The sequence below is a fragment of the Miniopterus schreibersii genome (genome assembly GCF_964146895.1).
Source record: "Miniopterus schreibersii genome assembly, chromosome: 15".
Lineage (NCBI taxonomy): Eukaryota > Metazoa > Chordata > Mammalia > Chiroptera > Miniopteridae > Miniopterus > Miniopterus schreibersii.
The window spans coordinates 42,871,248-42,886,559 of NC_138115.1; the positions used below are offsets into that span (position 1 = coordinate 42,871,248).

The window sequence follows — 15,312 nt, forward strand, 5'->3', positions numbered from 1 at the left end:
CAAATGGCTTCGTTCCCTGAGACCGACTTCCAGATCTGCCTGCTGTGCAAGGAGATGTGCGGCTCGCCGGCGCCGCTCTCCTCCAACTCGTCTGCGTCATCGTCCTCCTCGCAGACGTCCACGTCGTCGGGGGGCGGCGGCGGGGGCCCCGGGGCCGCGCCGCGCCGCCTGCATGTCCTGCCCTGCCTGCACGCCTTCTGCCGCCCGTGCCTCGAGGCGCACCGGCTGCCGGCGGCCGGCGGCGGCGCGCCAGGAGAGTCGCTCAAACTGCTCTGCCCCGTGTGCGACCAGAAAGTAGTGCTGGCCGAGGCGGCGGGCATGGACGCGCTACCCTCGTCCGCCTTCCTGCTCAGCAACCTGCTCGACGCCGTGGTGGCCACGGCCGACGAGCCGCCGCCCAAGAACGGGCGTGCGGGCACCCCAGCGGGCGCGGGCGGCCACAGCAACCACCGGCACCACGGGCACCACGCGCATCCGCGCGCGCCCGCCTCGGCGCCGGCGCTCCCGCAGGCGCCGCCGCCGCCGCCCGCGCCTTCCCGCTCCGCGCCCGGAGGACCCGCCGCCTCCCCGTCGGCGCTGTTGCTGCGCCGGCCCCACGGCTGCAGCTCCTGCGACGAGGGCAACGCCGCCTCGTCGCGCTGCCTGGACTGCCAGGAGCACCTGTGCGACAACTGCGTCCGCGCGCACCAGCGCGTGCGCCTCACCAAGGACCACTACATCGAGCGCGGCCCGCCGGGTCCCGCCGCCGCCGCCGCCGCGCAGCAGCTCGGGCTCGGGGCGCCCTTCCCCGGCCCGCCCTTCTCCATCCTCTCGGTCTTCCCCGAGCGCCTCGGCTTCTGCCAGCACCACGACGACGAGGTGGGTGTGCGGCGACTTCCCGGGGCGCGGGTGGGGCGCGCGGGTGTCTCCACCCGGGAACCGCGGGAGGGCTCGCGAAGGGCCGGGGGACCCGACCCACAGCGGGGGGTGGGTGGGTGTCTTCTTTCGGGATTTCTGGTTTTCCCGTTGCCTGCATGGCGCTCGTCGCCACGTAGTAGTAGTAGTAGGGGCGTGTGTGTGTGTGTGGGGGGGAAGACCTGTTTTCTGTGTGCTTTGCTGCGAAGGACCCTCGAGGGGGACCCAAAACGTGGGGTTACCCCTTTTCCTCACCTAATTGTGTGAGAAAACGTGGCATCCGTGTTCTCCAATTAGATATGAGCTGGGAAGAGTTAGGGGTGTGTAGACCTGGTTTCCATGTGCGAGGGTTCCCGCCGCCCCCTTTCCCGAGGTTGGAGGACACCCCCTTTTATTTGTGGGCTTGGTTTTCTCATTTCATTTCTGTTTGACAAGGCGTGCACGCTATTGTTTTAAGTAAGACCCGAGATGGGAGAGCATGTGCTGTGTATCTGTGCAGATGTGGTCTTGTGCGGGCACGCTAGAGGCCTCCCGTCGTGCTGAGGGCTCTATTTTAGCTTCTTTTCTCTCTCTTTTTATTTATTTTTTTGTAAAACTCGTAGCTGGTTGCTTTTAAGGACGGCATGAGCGAGGAAGAGATGGCTGTGTGGGTGAGTGGTGGGTGAGGAGTGCGTGAGCTTGTGTGGACCTGGTTTCCACGTGCGCACTTCTGAGGGAAGAGTGTATTTTTTGTTGGGACACGGTGGCAGTCGTCTCCTTGTGCTGGGTCTGAGCGCATGTGGATCTCTGAGGGCCGAGGGGCCCTGGGCCCAGAGCGCTTCTCTTCTCCGCGGTTGTTTTCCGCACTGTGGAAAAAGGTCCCGGCCCCTGAACCTGCCCTTACGCCCTTCGGCCTCGTGGGCCCAGGGCTGCGCCTAGAGAAGCAGAATTGGGGGGGCTCTACCTCCCCATTGCCCTCTCCCACCTGGGAGTCCCTTGCTGCCCCAGCTTCGATCTCTACTGGAACCGGGTTCCCTGGTTGAGGGGAATGTCCTCACCCAGCTCAACCAGGAGCGCCCCTTCTCTTGAAAAAAACAAACCAAAAAAGCCCACACCGGACCCAGCTGCCCGCGGCTTGAACCCAAGGGTTCACAATGTCCGAGGGCCGCACTGCAGTCTTTGGGCTCCATTTCTCTGTTTCGGCTGTTGAATTACCCTTATTGCTTATTTTCCACACCGTTCAGCACCTTCTACTCGCCTGAACCATGAGTGGAAGGAAGGGCCGAGCATTTCGAGCAGCAGGCTCTGTAGAGAGGTCGGTACCTCACACGGTCCGGCCGCAGACCGGGGGCGGGGTGCGCGGGTTTGCTTAGGGTCTGGTCTCGCAGGCGGAGCGGGAGACGCGGAGGCTTTACCATCCGGGGGGAGGTGCTGCCTGCGAGTCGGAGTGGGCGTGCTGGCACCGAGCTGGGCAGGGGCTCCGGGGCAGCCGGTCCCGCTCCTAACCTGTTATCTGGGGAGGAAGGCGGAGCTATTGCCTGGTGGCCTTAAGCCGGCTTCTCCTATTGGAAAAAAGTTGAAATTGTAATCTATTTATTGGAGGTGCCTCACTTTTAAAAGTTTTCTTCTAGGTATGAAGCTAGGGAGCAGTTATTCTTATACTTGGTTTTTAAGCTTCGAATGGACTCATCTTTAAGGCTTTCCATATGCATGGGTGAATGTTCCCAGTATGTTTTCATGACTTTTAGAAAAATGATTGAGCTAAATATTAACCTGAATCTCTCAGGAAGAGGAATGGAAAGGTGGAGATTAGGGTGAAATGGGAGTGGGGAGTGTAGTGCAGGGAAGGCAGCTTGGATCCACCACAGTTTCCCTCCTGGGAGGGGTGTTGATTGAACCCTCCCTTCCCAGCAGTTGATTTTAAATGTCAGGTTTTATTTATATTCCCAGTTAAAGATCCACATACGTTTTATTTGGGCTAAAACAGTGGATGCTCGGTGTTGCCAGACTTGTAAAAGGTTTATACACTTTTTAAATTATAAAACCATTCAAATGGGATGGGAGAGTGTAAAATGGGAAGTGAAGCTCCCCTCAACCTGGGAGGTACCTGGATGCCCTGAAAACTCCCCTTTTATTAATATGTGCCTACACTAGGTTAAAGTTGTTCGGCAAAAGCACTAAGATATTACATCATTAAACCAAAGGTCCTTTAAAAACGTGAAACTTTTCAGTTTTGAGCAAAATCTGCCTTCCACGTTTCATTTTTTCATTTAAAAAAAACTTGGAAGTTAATTTTAAGACCTCTTTCCTGGATTTAGAAATGCTAAAAAATTTGAGTTTAAAGATGACAAACCCTTGCTGTGAATAAAGGGACACCATGTTCACCTAGGGGTCCCACCCATGGCCTAAAGCCTTCCTTTCCTTCCAAGGAGGCGATGGGTAGCAGTTTTAATATTGTTCCATTGAAAAGCCATGCTTTTGACTGGAAAAGAGCATGCAGGCACTCCTGGAGGATGGCTGTGCTGTTTGATGGTGATGGGACTGAACACCTAAGCCCAGGTGTTTGGCTGTGTTCAGTCCACTTCAGTTTCTAAAATGTGCAACTTTGTTGAGTTTTCCGAGTTGCCTTCTGTGACAACAGGCTCCATTAAATAATTCAGGGTGCTCTCTTGCCTTATGGTGACTGATGCCACCTGACCTTGGGAAGGGGGTGTGACGCCTGGCTTTTCTCTAGTTTTAGGGAGGGTACCTCCAAGAGTTGGTCACTCAGGGGTGCGGGACTCTCCTTAAGCACCCCCTCCCTCCCCATCGAAACGGCTCCTCGGGATTGGCAAGGTGGTGTTTTGAGCGCTTCATTTAAAAATCACGTTAAAACCTACCAGGGGAGGGAGTTGGGGTTTCCAACGAAATGATAAGAATTGCTCATTTTTTGGCTCATAAAAAATAATAGTTTGGGTGTTTCGCTAGTTGGTTGTCTCGATGGCCCGTCCGCGAGGCGATGGTCAGTCCGAAAGGCGGAAGGCCTGCAGGCACCGCGGCCTGGCGGACCCCGGGCCAGGCCCCGAACCCCCGAACCCCGAACGCGGGTCCCCAGGGAGCGCCCCGCGGCGGCCGGCTGCGCCCTGCGCCTCCGCCCGGCCCCCTGGAGCCCCCAGCCCGCTTCAGCTCCGGCGACGCTGCTGCTGGACCCGTGGCCGCTCCTCGCCCCGCGGGCACCCGCGGAAAGGTCTCCAGGGGCCCCGCGCGTTTGGGGGGTGAGGGGAGAGAGGTGGGGAGTTACGTGGGCCTTGAGCGCCTTGAGCGTGCAGCTCCAGCCACTCCCGAGTGGCCCTTTAATGTGTTATTGGCACATAGGATGTGAGCCCTTCGCTGCCTTGGAGGCGACACTTGGAGCAAAAATCTAGGGGCGCCCGGGGTGTGTGTTAAAGGGCTGGGCGGCAGGACTCTGTAAATGGCGGAAAGCGAATGGGGTCTGAGCATGTTCCGGCTTCCAGGAAAGGCCCTGTCACTAGCAGTGTGTGTGGCAGGGGTGACACACTTGCCCTCTTAGCCAAGGGAAACATTGTAGCCCATCTCATCGATTATTGTTTCCAGTTAGGCAGGCCAGGGGCGGGATTTTCCTGAGTCCCCCGGATGGAAAACGGGGTGCAGGTGTTTATACAATTAATATACAGCCCCCTCCTTGGACTTAAGAAAAAACCAACTTCTTTGTAAAAGATAAGTTTTAGAATTCCAACCAGATAAGACCCTGGATATTGATTGAACCATCCTAGGTTTGGGGACTGTCTTTCCCTGGGAAATCACTCCAAAAACCAGCCTCAAACCACTTTGAAGGAGGCAAGTTTGCTGCTTAAAGTAATTGGTTTTTTGTCTTGTGTCTTATTTTGAATAAGTCACCTTAAGTGGGGATTATACCAGTGTTGGCACCAATATACGGATTTTATTGTACATTCACAGTGTCTAAGCTTTTTCAGGCATGTGTACCCAGTGTGTGCATGTATGTTTTTAAATTATTCATGTACTGTGTCAGTTATAAAACTGACACCGAAAGACTTTCTTTTCTTCAAGGACAAGAGAAGAAAATGAATGTAAGTGTGCATTCCAGTATTTTTGCACCCCATTTTCTACCCACTGTATAGAAATTAGGTGGATGTGTCTGCTTAAGGCATACATCGCACCTATTCGCCAGAAAACTGAACTTTTCATAACTGGGGAATAATTGGAGGTTGCTGCCTTGAATAGCGTTCAGCAGGTTTGTAGGTGGAAGTCTGTTGAATGAGGAAAATGCTTGATGAAAATATATGGGAGACAAATGTTCACTATTGATTTCTTATCCTTGAAGGTAGTCTGTGGACTTTTAAAAAGTCACATTTGAGCTGAGGAATGTGCCCCGTCTTACTTTTAGGGATGGATTTTATCAACATGGATCCCGGGGAAGTGGGCCTTGGCAAGTTTGGCAAACCTTGGCTGGTGAGGTTGCCTTGCAGGCATAACCCTGAGCCATGAAGTGTGCCAGTAATATCTGAGACTGCTGGTGGCATCCGCACTGCCTTGGGGGGGTGTCTTTTGTGACTTTTCCTTAAAAAGAGTAAACTAAACTACACTGGTTTTCAGGGAGCATAGATTTCCTTTGGGTCCACAGGACTCTTGTTTCCAATGCTGGGAATATATATTTTGGAAACAATGAAGATACTTTAGGACTTTAGTTCTTCATTTGATATTACTGAATGTTCTTTATGATTCAGATGCGTTCAAGTTCAGTAGTTGTAACGTGGAATAAAGTCTTGAAAGTGTTTGAAGGTTGAGTAAAGTTTCCTTTTTCCACCAGAGTTCTTCCTCCCATTTTAGTTTACAGATTTCAGAACACTGAAACCAACAGTAAAATGTGTAGCCTCTTAAAGCACTAGTTAAAATGGAAGCAACTTTCTCTTCATGTGTAAAGTTTTGAGCATACCTGTTCCACGTTTTTTTCGTTTTTAAAACTCTGCATATCTAGGAAGGGAGTTGGCTTTGGGGGAAGCTATAAATGAGGTGACTTGGTTAAAATGCTTTTGTTGTTGAAGTAGTAGTCAGGAGGAAAAAGAGTTTGTAAGTTTCCCTGATTCAAGAGACATTTTAACGTAATGGATAATTTTATAGGTCTAAAGTTTATCCCCTCCAATTTTATTTCCTCTGCTGCTAACTTAAATGTCACGTGGTTTGCTTAATCTTGCCATTTCTCCATCCAGTTCCTCACACAGGGCAGGGTTTATTTTAGATGTATTTAATCTTAATGAATAAAGGACCACTTTGGTGTCATTCCTCATGACACTTTAAGCAAAAGGTTGAGATGCAGGCAGTTTCAAAGCGTAGTGTTCCTTCCCCACTCGCCCGTAACACTGGCAAAGAGTTAAAGCGTGGCTCACGAAGGGCTGTTTTTGCCATCTCTGTTATTTTGGAAGAGAGCAAGAGAAAGATGTTGATAAAGAATTAACAGCTGCCCAGAGGCCGCAAGGTACCACCCATTGCAGTCCACTCTGTCCCTTAGCCTTTCAAGCAGTGTGACTTGCAAGAGGAAGCTAGGTCCATCTTTCCTCTTCAGTTGGTGTGACCTAATGCTTGTTCAGTACTAAATTATTACCCTGCCTTTGAGGTTTTGTCTATACCTACAAACGGAGTTGACTGAAACCAGATTGACTGTTTTGATTGACAAGACTCTGACTTGTTAACGGAAAAATTGGGAGGGGTGGGGCCTGAGCAATTTATATCGGAAATTGTTTGACATAACCCTTATTCTAGTGTAATTCTTGCCCCCTTCAGATGCCATCTTCAGCGTCCCACGTGTTGTAGTCTGCTTGCACTAGGCTTTGAAGATAGGCTGGAAATGAGATGGGGGAAGACCCCCCCACTCCTCCTGGGTCTCATTTCCCACTCAAACCCAACTGAGGTTTTGGGAGATCTATATTTAATCGGAAGACATCAGGCCAGTATTTTGTTCTGTCCACCTAATGTAGATTTTTTTTTTTTTTACTAACGTCAGAGAGTTCCTTACCTGAGCACAGTTCCCACCCACCAATTGAGTTTTTAGTGAATCTGTATAGTGATCCCAGTTTAATGATCAGTAGTCACGACACCCTAAGGAAGTTAAAGTTACTGCTGTCAGCAAATTGAAGTTGTCAGTTTGGGGAAGGGGAGGCCTGGCTATGAATATGGGGATAATTCTCAATTGTGATTATTTACCTGGACAGGCTCCTGCAGAATAGTGCATTCTGTCAACATAAATGGCATTCAAGTGAAGCAGAGCAGTGTGCAGAAAAGAGAATGAAATGGGTCAAGGTTAGCTATGTAGACTGAGGGCATCCCCTCATGGCTCGGCTACCCTGTGAATTTTGAGGCCCCTGAGTGGGCTCTGGAGCCTGAGCTGATGAGGAACCCCTGGGAATGAGAGAGGAACCCCTGTGCCTTCCTAAACATGTGTCAACAGCTGTATCCTTTAGTTGTTACTTCTGGAAAGCTTGGCCAGCCATTTCCTTCTAGCCTTAACCATTTGCAGTTAAAAATGTTTTTCTTGAAATGCCAGTGGGCTTTGGGAACATCTTTCATATTCTGACTAATGGGGATAACTATAAAAATGCTATTGTGTAAAAAAAAAAAATCTGCACTTAGATTTTGCTGCTAAACATGGATCAGAGAATTGTGAATAAGTGGCATCAGTAGTCATAATTATGTGTTCAGACCATGTCTATAAATTTGGGTCTGTGCCCTCTTGTCTCTTGAGATCAGTGTCAGAGAGGTATTTCTCTTCTACTTGGGGTCATCTATATAGCCTTGTTTCAATGTTGTAAGGATTGGAGATGACATAAAATGTCACAGCTCAGTGTCCCACAGTAGAAGGCAGTTATGAACAGTTGTGGTAGCTTTTATTTAATGAGCTGCGTATTAGGGTGTGGGAAGCAGGCCCCTTCCTCCCTCTTCCTTTCCCTTCCCCCCCAAAAGGGGCAATTGTAGAAGAAAACTGATTTTCAGTGGTAGAAATTATGGCTGAGCGGTGCTTTTATCAGTTCATCATTATCCATCTGGAAAGATGGGCAGTTCTTTCAGGTGACGCAAGGTGTGCGGAGAAAAATGCATAAGCCTTAGAAAAACTGGGACTCAATTGGACCTTTTGGTCCAGACCATTTTAGGGTTATAGGGCTCCCCAAGCTGAGGAGAGAAGATGGATGCAAGTATATTTAGAGGCTGTAGCAATACCTTCAGCTTTTTTTCCTTTCTCAGATGGAAGGCCAGTTTACATTTTATATGATGTATTTGAGAACCATTTTAAAGATGTCTTTATTGATTTCAGAGAGAGGAAGGGAGAGGGGGAGAGAGAGAAACATCAATGATGAGAGTCATTGATCAGCTGCTTCCTGCACACCCCCTACTGGGGATGGAGCCTGAAACCCAGGCATGTGCCCTGACTGGGAATCAAACCGCGATCTCCTGGATCCTAGGTCGATGCTCAACTGCTGGGTGAGAACCAGTAATCTTTGAAGCCATGATACACACCCCCCCCCAACTGTGGCATTTCAAGGAAACAGATCAACTTGCTTAAGGGAACAGTCTGAGTTCTGGACCTGAAATATTGTATAAGCTTTAATTTCATGGTATTATCAGGTGTGTGTGTGTGTGTGTTTTGGGGGAGGCATCTGAAGAGGAAACAAATTATTACAGGAAAGGCTAAATCGCCATAGAAAAAAACCTGCTACTTTGCAAGATCGGATGGTGGAATGGCTTGGCGATCAGACTCTCCTCTCGCCCAGTTCTCTTTTCACATGGCTCTTTATTCACATTATTTGTCATTTATATTTTTGAAACTAGTCCTTAAACATCTGATGTTTAATATTAAATTTATTGCTTGACTATTTAGCTTCTTGTGTTTTACTTTCTTATTCTGATCTTTTCTAAACTGTTAAGTAAAAAGTTAAATATCCATAAACGAGCCATGGTCTTTGGCAAAAATGAGTGTTATGTTATTACTGTGTTTCATTCCAAAATTAACTTAATGTGTGAAGTATTATCAGAACAGTAATTTTGCAAGGAAGAGGCTATCCTCTTGAAATTGTAACTAAGTCTCGAGAGAGCTCTGTAGTCAGTGAGAAGGATGCCTCTTCTACCAGCCAATTTATAACAGGCATGTTCTATTCTGGATCTTAGGCAATGCAGGCCACCTCCTGTCCCTGCCCCGATTTCCCTGCACCCCGGACTCAACACTTCACAGCAAGGACTTTGGCATTAGTGGGCAGGGGCACTTAGTAGATCTGGCCTCTGTTGATGTTAGTGGATTTAAAGGCAAGTTCCGGAAAGATTTTGCTTTATTGTCAGTTTTCACTGGGGACTGATAGAAATTAAATTGGGTTTCACCTTCAGAAGATGCTCATGTTGCTTCCATTTTATTCCTTGGCCAGGAACAAAGGAGACTTCTTAGTTTTCAAGTCAAAGAATGAATGCCCTTGAAAATACTAGGTTTTGAAATTTGGACCTTCCTCTCATAATTCATAGATGGAGGAGGGAATTTGGGGGATAAAAGAGGAACAGTAAGTTGGAAAATGCTTGTAGCTTCTCAGTAAAAAGACAAGAGCGAGAGCTTTAGACTAAAAAGACCCAGATTTTAAGGTCCAGTGTTGCCCTGAAGTAGTTATGTGACCTTGGACAAGTCATTTAACGTCTTCATCTTTGACGTTTTAGATCAGAGCCATAGGAATGGTTAGGTTTTATAGTAGAGACCTACTTGGGGGGAGAGCTGTAATTTACATGAAGGTGCTTTGAAGGAGCTAGAAAAACTAATGTTTTAATAATACAGGTGCACATAACTGTAAATATCGGAAAAAGTTTTGGCTTCAACTTTTCCTGCAAGTTGCTGCCAGACAGGTAAAATTTCTTTGTCATGAAATTAAATATGCTGCTTATCTTTGTTAATTATTTCCTGGTGGATGGCCAAGCCATATCGGATGCCACAAAGTAATTTGGGCAGTTGCTCATCGCTGATAGGACTCGACATGTTAAGATTTGTCGTTAGAATATTTGAATGTCTGTTTGCTCCCAAGAATTGTGCTCCATACTAAAAATGTGTAAGGGCAGTCTGCGACCTGTCCCCATCCGAGCTCGTGGCCTGTTTGGGAAGACAGAACAGAGGAGGGGGGTGAATGGAGAGGGGGATTCTCAACCACCTTCGTGGGGCTGCTTGCTTGATGTGTCTGTTTTTCAATTACTAGATGAAATCAGTGTTAAAACTCGGGGCATCGAAACAGAATTTCCAAGGGAAAGATGAGTTTGGGCTGAAAGAAGAGGGGTTTCGTGGAGAATTGTGGCATTTAGGTCAAAGATGTGTTGATAGGCAGAGTGGTTTCTGGGAACATGGAGTGGATGGACTCCAGAGGAGGGTGTGTAATTGAAATCTTATTTTACCTTATTTTTCCTAATCCTTTCAACATCCCTCAGGAGGGTGTTAGGGTCTCCTCCTTTTACCCCCTCTCCAGGGGGCTGGGTTATTGATATGTAGAGGAAACAACTGGAGTGTCCGGCAGGAGCCAGAGCCACATTTATTTAACAGGTAATTTAAAGAATCGCTGACTGTTACTAAGTTGTTAACTGGGAAGCTGATAGGCAAGAACGCTGGGGTGTCTGGGAAGTAGCAACTGTGGGAAGCAGCTGCCATCCTAGGGTTGGGGGATCAAAGGGGGAAAGGTTGGAGTTATTAATACTTAGGAGGGTCCCTGTGGGTCTGGCCCCTTGGGGTGGAGGTGGGGAGACCGATGATGAAGCTGGTTCCTCCACTGAAATGACCAGTGCTGCTGGGGTGTAAAGAAGTCTCTCGATGGTTTGACCCAGGAAGCAGTCGAGATAGACCAAAACCCTTTCTTCCTTCAGCACCCACTATTGGCAGAGAAACTGTGACCCAGAGATGTGCTTTACTTGGTCTCAGTCCCCCACCCCCCAGTCATAGGGAAGGGGGACAGGAGGAGGGTGGGTTTGAGGCTGAGAGACTAACTCCCGGAGCCCCATAGCTGGGAAGATTCATCCCATTTGGGCCATGGCTCCTCCTGGCAGCAGCACCTGGCTTAATTCCATTGAAACTTTTCATGAAAATATGGGGGAGACCTCAGGCTCAGGAGAACCAGAACGTGTCCCCAGTAGGCAGTGCTGCTTCTACCAGTGGTTACCAGCCGCTCCCTGCATCCATCCCTCACCGGTACAGTTGTGTGCTTACCGAGGGAGGCTGCTGTTTCTGTGCTTTCTACTTGCTCACATAATTACACAGTTTCAGGACAGATGAAGTGAATGCAGGAAATTGTAATTTCTATGAAAACAGGCCCGAGTTCTATGGGAACCATTTGCTGTGGAGTGGGAGGCAGTGTAGCCCCAGTAGCAGTCAGAATAGCCCCAAATCCCTTTCCTCATACCCGATCTGGGGCTGGGTGATTCCCCGCCTTCCCTAATGGCTAGATTAGGCTCTGGCCCCGGAGTGGGGCTGCTGCTGGTCCACAGAGGGGGCATCTGCGCGTGGCTGCCTGCAGAAGACCCTGGGCATCTCCCAGTGCCAGCCCACTGTGGCTGTAACCTTGGGGGGAGTGCGTTGGGGAGGCTCAGTACAGGCCTAGGAAGGAGCTTCCCCTCCCTCCTCAGCCTTCAAGGTGGCCAGCAGCCCTGCCCCCATTCCCTCCGAGCTTTGTCCTGCATTTGAGAGGGAGGGCCTCACTTCTGCTCTGGCAGCTTTCTGATTTGTTTTTGTTTATTGAGGTATACGTTTTCATATTGTAAAATTCACCCTTTTTTAGTGTACAGTTCTGTACATGTTAACAAGAGTATACTATGTATAATTATCCCAGTTAAAATACAGTTACCCCACCCCCAGAACCCCCACCCCACCCCCACCCCAGCCTCAGGCAACCACCTCTGTTACTACAGTTTTGTCCTTTCTAGAATGTCACACAGTGACCCACACAGTGCTCAAAGTCTTTCCAGTCGGGTTTTTCAGTTGCCACAATGCATTCAAGAGTCATCCCTGTTGGAGTATCAGTAGTTTCCTCATTTTATTGCTGAGAAGTTTCTCATTGTGTGAATGAATGTACCATGGTGAACACATTCACCAGTTGAGGGGCGCTCGCGTTTCTGGTTTTTGGCAGTTGTGAACATTTATTTTTGAATGCCTGGAATGCGTGCAGTGCTGTGTTGAGCGGTGGTCGTCTCTGTTGCATGCTGGAGTCCCTGTTTTGATCCAGCACAAACTCATGTGACTTTGAGCCTCAGTTTCCTCATCTGTCTAGACGCATTGGTAACATTCTCACTCGTCAGCCTAGGGCTGACTTTTTTGTTTGAAAATCAAATGAAGTGTTTCCTGATGAAAAGTTGCCATGTGCCCTGTGTATAAATACAAGGGGAGAAATTTAAAATGAAGGAACTGATTTGGGGACAGTGTTGCGGGGGTGGGGGGCAGTGGAAGCTCCTGCTAGCTAGTCCCCCTCTTGACTTTAATAATCTTTCAGAGAAATTCCCCTTGGTTTATCTCCTTTGGCTTTTGTTGTTAACGTTATCCGAGCTTTCAGGGATTTAGAGGGATATTCTAAGAGGAAATTTTATTTCACCAATTTAATTGGATTTTTAAAATGCCACATGGGTGCAAATAAAAACTAAAAACCATAGCTCTCTGGTAAGCTATGGACCAACGCAGTTATCTGGAGCTTTGAGGGAATCTTGGGGAAAAGATCTCCCCACTCCTTGTAGTGTTGATGGAGGGAGGTTTGAGTTCTCTACTTTTAAACTGAAGATTAGTTAGGAGAGAAAAGGTGTTTCTCCCTGTGTTAGGGTTTATTTATGGTGATAAATGGAAAACAATCAATGAAGAGGTAGCAGAATCCTTTCCTAGCAAGAAGTAATGGTTAATTCTGGACAACCTTTGGGACTTGGTAATAGTTTTTTTAATCTTTTATCCTTACGTTTATTGTGCAATAGATAGATGTGCCTTGATGTCTAAGAAATGTTATTACCTATCTTCATCTGTAGCATTTTTTTCTTTACTGTTGGTCATTTGCTAACCAAATTTGTGTTGTTAATTATATACACAATTGTTAATAACATGCAAATACATGCAAAGACAGGCACTACCTATATTTGGGCATCTCAGATAGAAAGTTGTGCCTCTAGCGCAGAATAACTCTGAGAACAAACATTTCCCTCTCTAAAAAGGAGAGGTGGTATTCACATTTGATGTTTTCAGCATTCATACTAGAGTGTTCTTTCCTGTCTTGATTGTCTAGGGTCTGCTGCACAACTGAGCACAGAATTTGTCTGAATTTTATGACAATCTGCCTAGTTCACCAGTGCCTATTTTTTTCAGCCCCATAAAATTTATTTTCAAGTTTCTTTCGTTTGCTTCCAAGGATACAAAACCAATTTTCCTCTTCACCAAAAAGGGATGGGGGGAGACAGGTAAATAAATGGGAATAAAATGAGAAAGCCACGTGTAAGATCAAATTATGCAGATGAGGAAGGAAGAAGTTGAGGCTTGGCCCCGGTTAGGGCTTACGGGCAATTGGGTTTCAGGCTCTGTTGGGTCCAGTCGCTGGCTTGTAACACGATGGAGGACAGGGGGGTGTTTCATGGGGGAGCCCAGAAGGTCCAAGTTGTAACTTCCTGTGATTTCAGCAGGTTAAGAAACAAAAGTCTAAAAACTGACTTGGAGGTAGGTCCCTGCGCTGCCTGCCAGGGCCTGCCGGTTCCTCGACAGGCAGGCAGCGCTTCCAAATGTTGTCATTGTGTGCGGGTCCTCACCCCCGCTTGATGCTAAAGGTAGACAGGTTTGCCCACAGTGAACAAAAAGGAGGAACCAAGTGAATGAGTGCTTAATAAAAACTAGAGAAGATTTGCAAACACTTGACAGGGGTTAAAAGGGGGGACGAGGTAACAATTTTGTTTTAAATTTGTGTTCTTTTAACACGTTTTAACAACATTTAAGGTTTTTTTAAACTGACATTTTGTTTGACTTCACAGCCCTTGTCATTTTGGGGTGTAATTTTTTGAATATGTGCTTGTGACTATATTTATTTGACCTTTCATCTCTCCCTCCACCATCCTCAGCTTATATAGTTGCTGAGAGAATGGAAAAATTGAGATTTTTCTCAGGGCTATCTTATATTCCCAGCAAGTAACTTGAACCAGTTAACTCTAATCCTGGTATAATTATACAAGTAATACATAAATGTATGTTTGGATTATCTGTAAAAAAAAAATCTTAAAGTGTACCCCCAGTCCTACTTTCCAAAATTTATGATCTGCGTTTATGCATTTTCTTTTAAACTTGAACCATTCACACACATACACAGAAATATGGTTATTTTAAAAAATCCTCTCAATGATTTCTCTATTTAAAAATTCTTTCAATAATCTCTTTAAAAATTAGGTTTATTGGGGTGACATTGGTCAGTAAGAAATATAGTCTTTAAAAAAATGGACGTTTTCCTGTACCGACTTGCAGGTCATTACTGCTCCGAACTTGGTGTTCATGGTGTGGAATTTATTTAGCTGTTCCCTTATTTGGATTTTCTCAACATTTGGCCTTCGCCATCATTGTGCAGGTCTACTTGTCGCTGTTACTTCTAGAGGGAAGATCCCTCTCCACCCCCAGCCAGGGAATTGCTGGGAAGCTGGAGAGACGCATTTGAAATGTTAATTTGCCTCCTACCAGCCACATTTCCTCCCACCCCACCGTCCTTTCTGCCATCAATTTACCGGAGAAAGATGGCTCGTCCTGTTGTTTTACTTTGCATTTCCATGATTGTGGCGAGGTGGGCGTCCTTTCATATGTTTATTGGCCATTTGGGTTTCCTCCCCGGATTGCCTTGGTTCCTGGGCCTGTCTCTCCTGGGTTTTTAAAAAATCAATTTGTAGGATAAATACTGAGGACTAGCTGTCTGTTGCAAAGGGTTTCTGTGAGTCAGTGGCTTGCCTCCAGTTAGTTTAACTCAGTAGACATTTTAAATTTGAGTGTGGTCGATGATTATCATTTTTCAAAAAAATTCATTCTCTTTTTTCCATCACCTTTTATCCCTTCTATGGCTCTTCCACTACCCATCCCCCTCGACCCCTGCAATCACCACACTGTTGTCCATGTCCGTGAGTTCTCTCTTTTTTTTTTTGCTCAGTTCCTCCTGATGATCATCATTTACCTTCTCTGTATTTGAGTCTTTAAACCCATTTTAGAATATATTCTTGGTGTATCATATGAAGTGGGATCTAGTTTTATTTAAAACAAGTGGTGAACCCGACGTCCTGTTAGTGAAGAGCCTCATTTCCCCTTTTGCTTTGAACCTCACATTTCTGGGAAACAGTTCTGAATATAGCTGTTGGCTGGGGTGGTGAGGAGTGGGTGTAGTTAGGCCATTACCCTGTGTGTGCCAACGGGGTTACAGTTTTTAATGCATA

General features: G+C 47.2%; 1 protein-coding gene across 1 annotated transcript in view; it reads left to right on the forward strand.

Annotated features, from left to right (window-relative positions):
* The window catches only part of TRIM71 (tripartite motif containing 71), a 53,640-nt gene continuing 38,328 nt past the window's right edge, over positions 1 to 15,312 (forward strand). Inside the window, exon 1 of the mRNA XM_081160583.1 lies at positions 1 to 858. Coding sequence (XP_081016709.1) covers positions 4 to 858 — 855 coding nt within the window. The 5' untranslated portion in view covers positions 1 to 3. The remainder of the gene's footprint in view (positions 859 to 15,312) is intronic.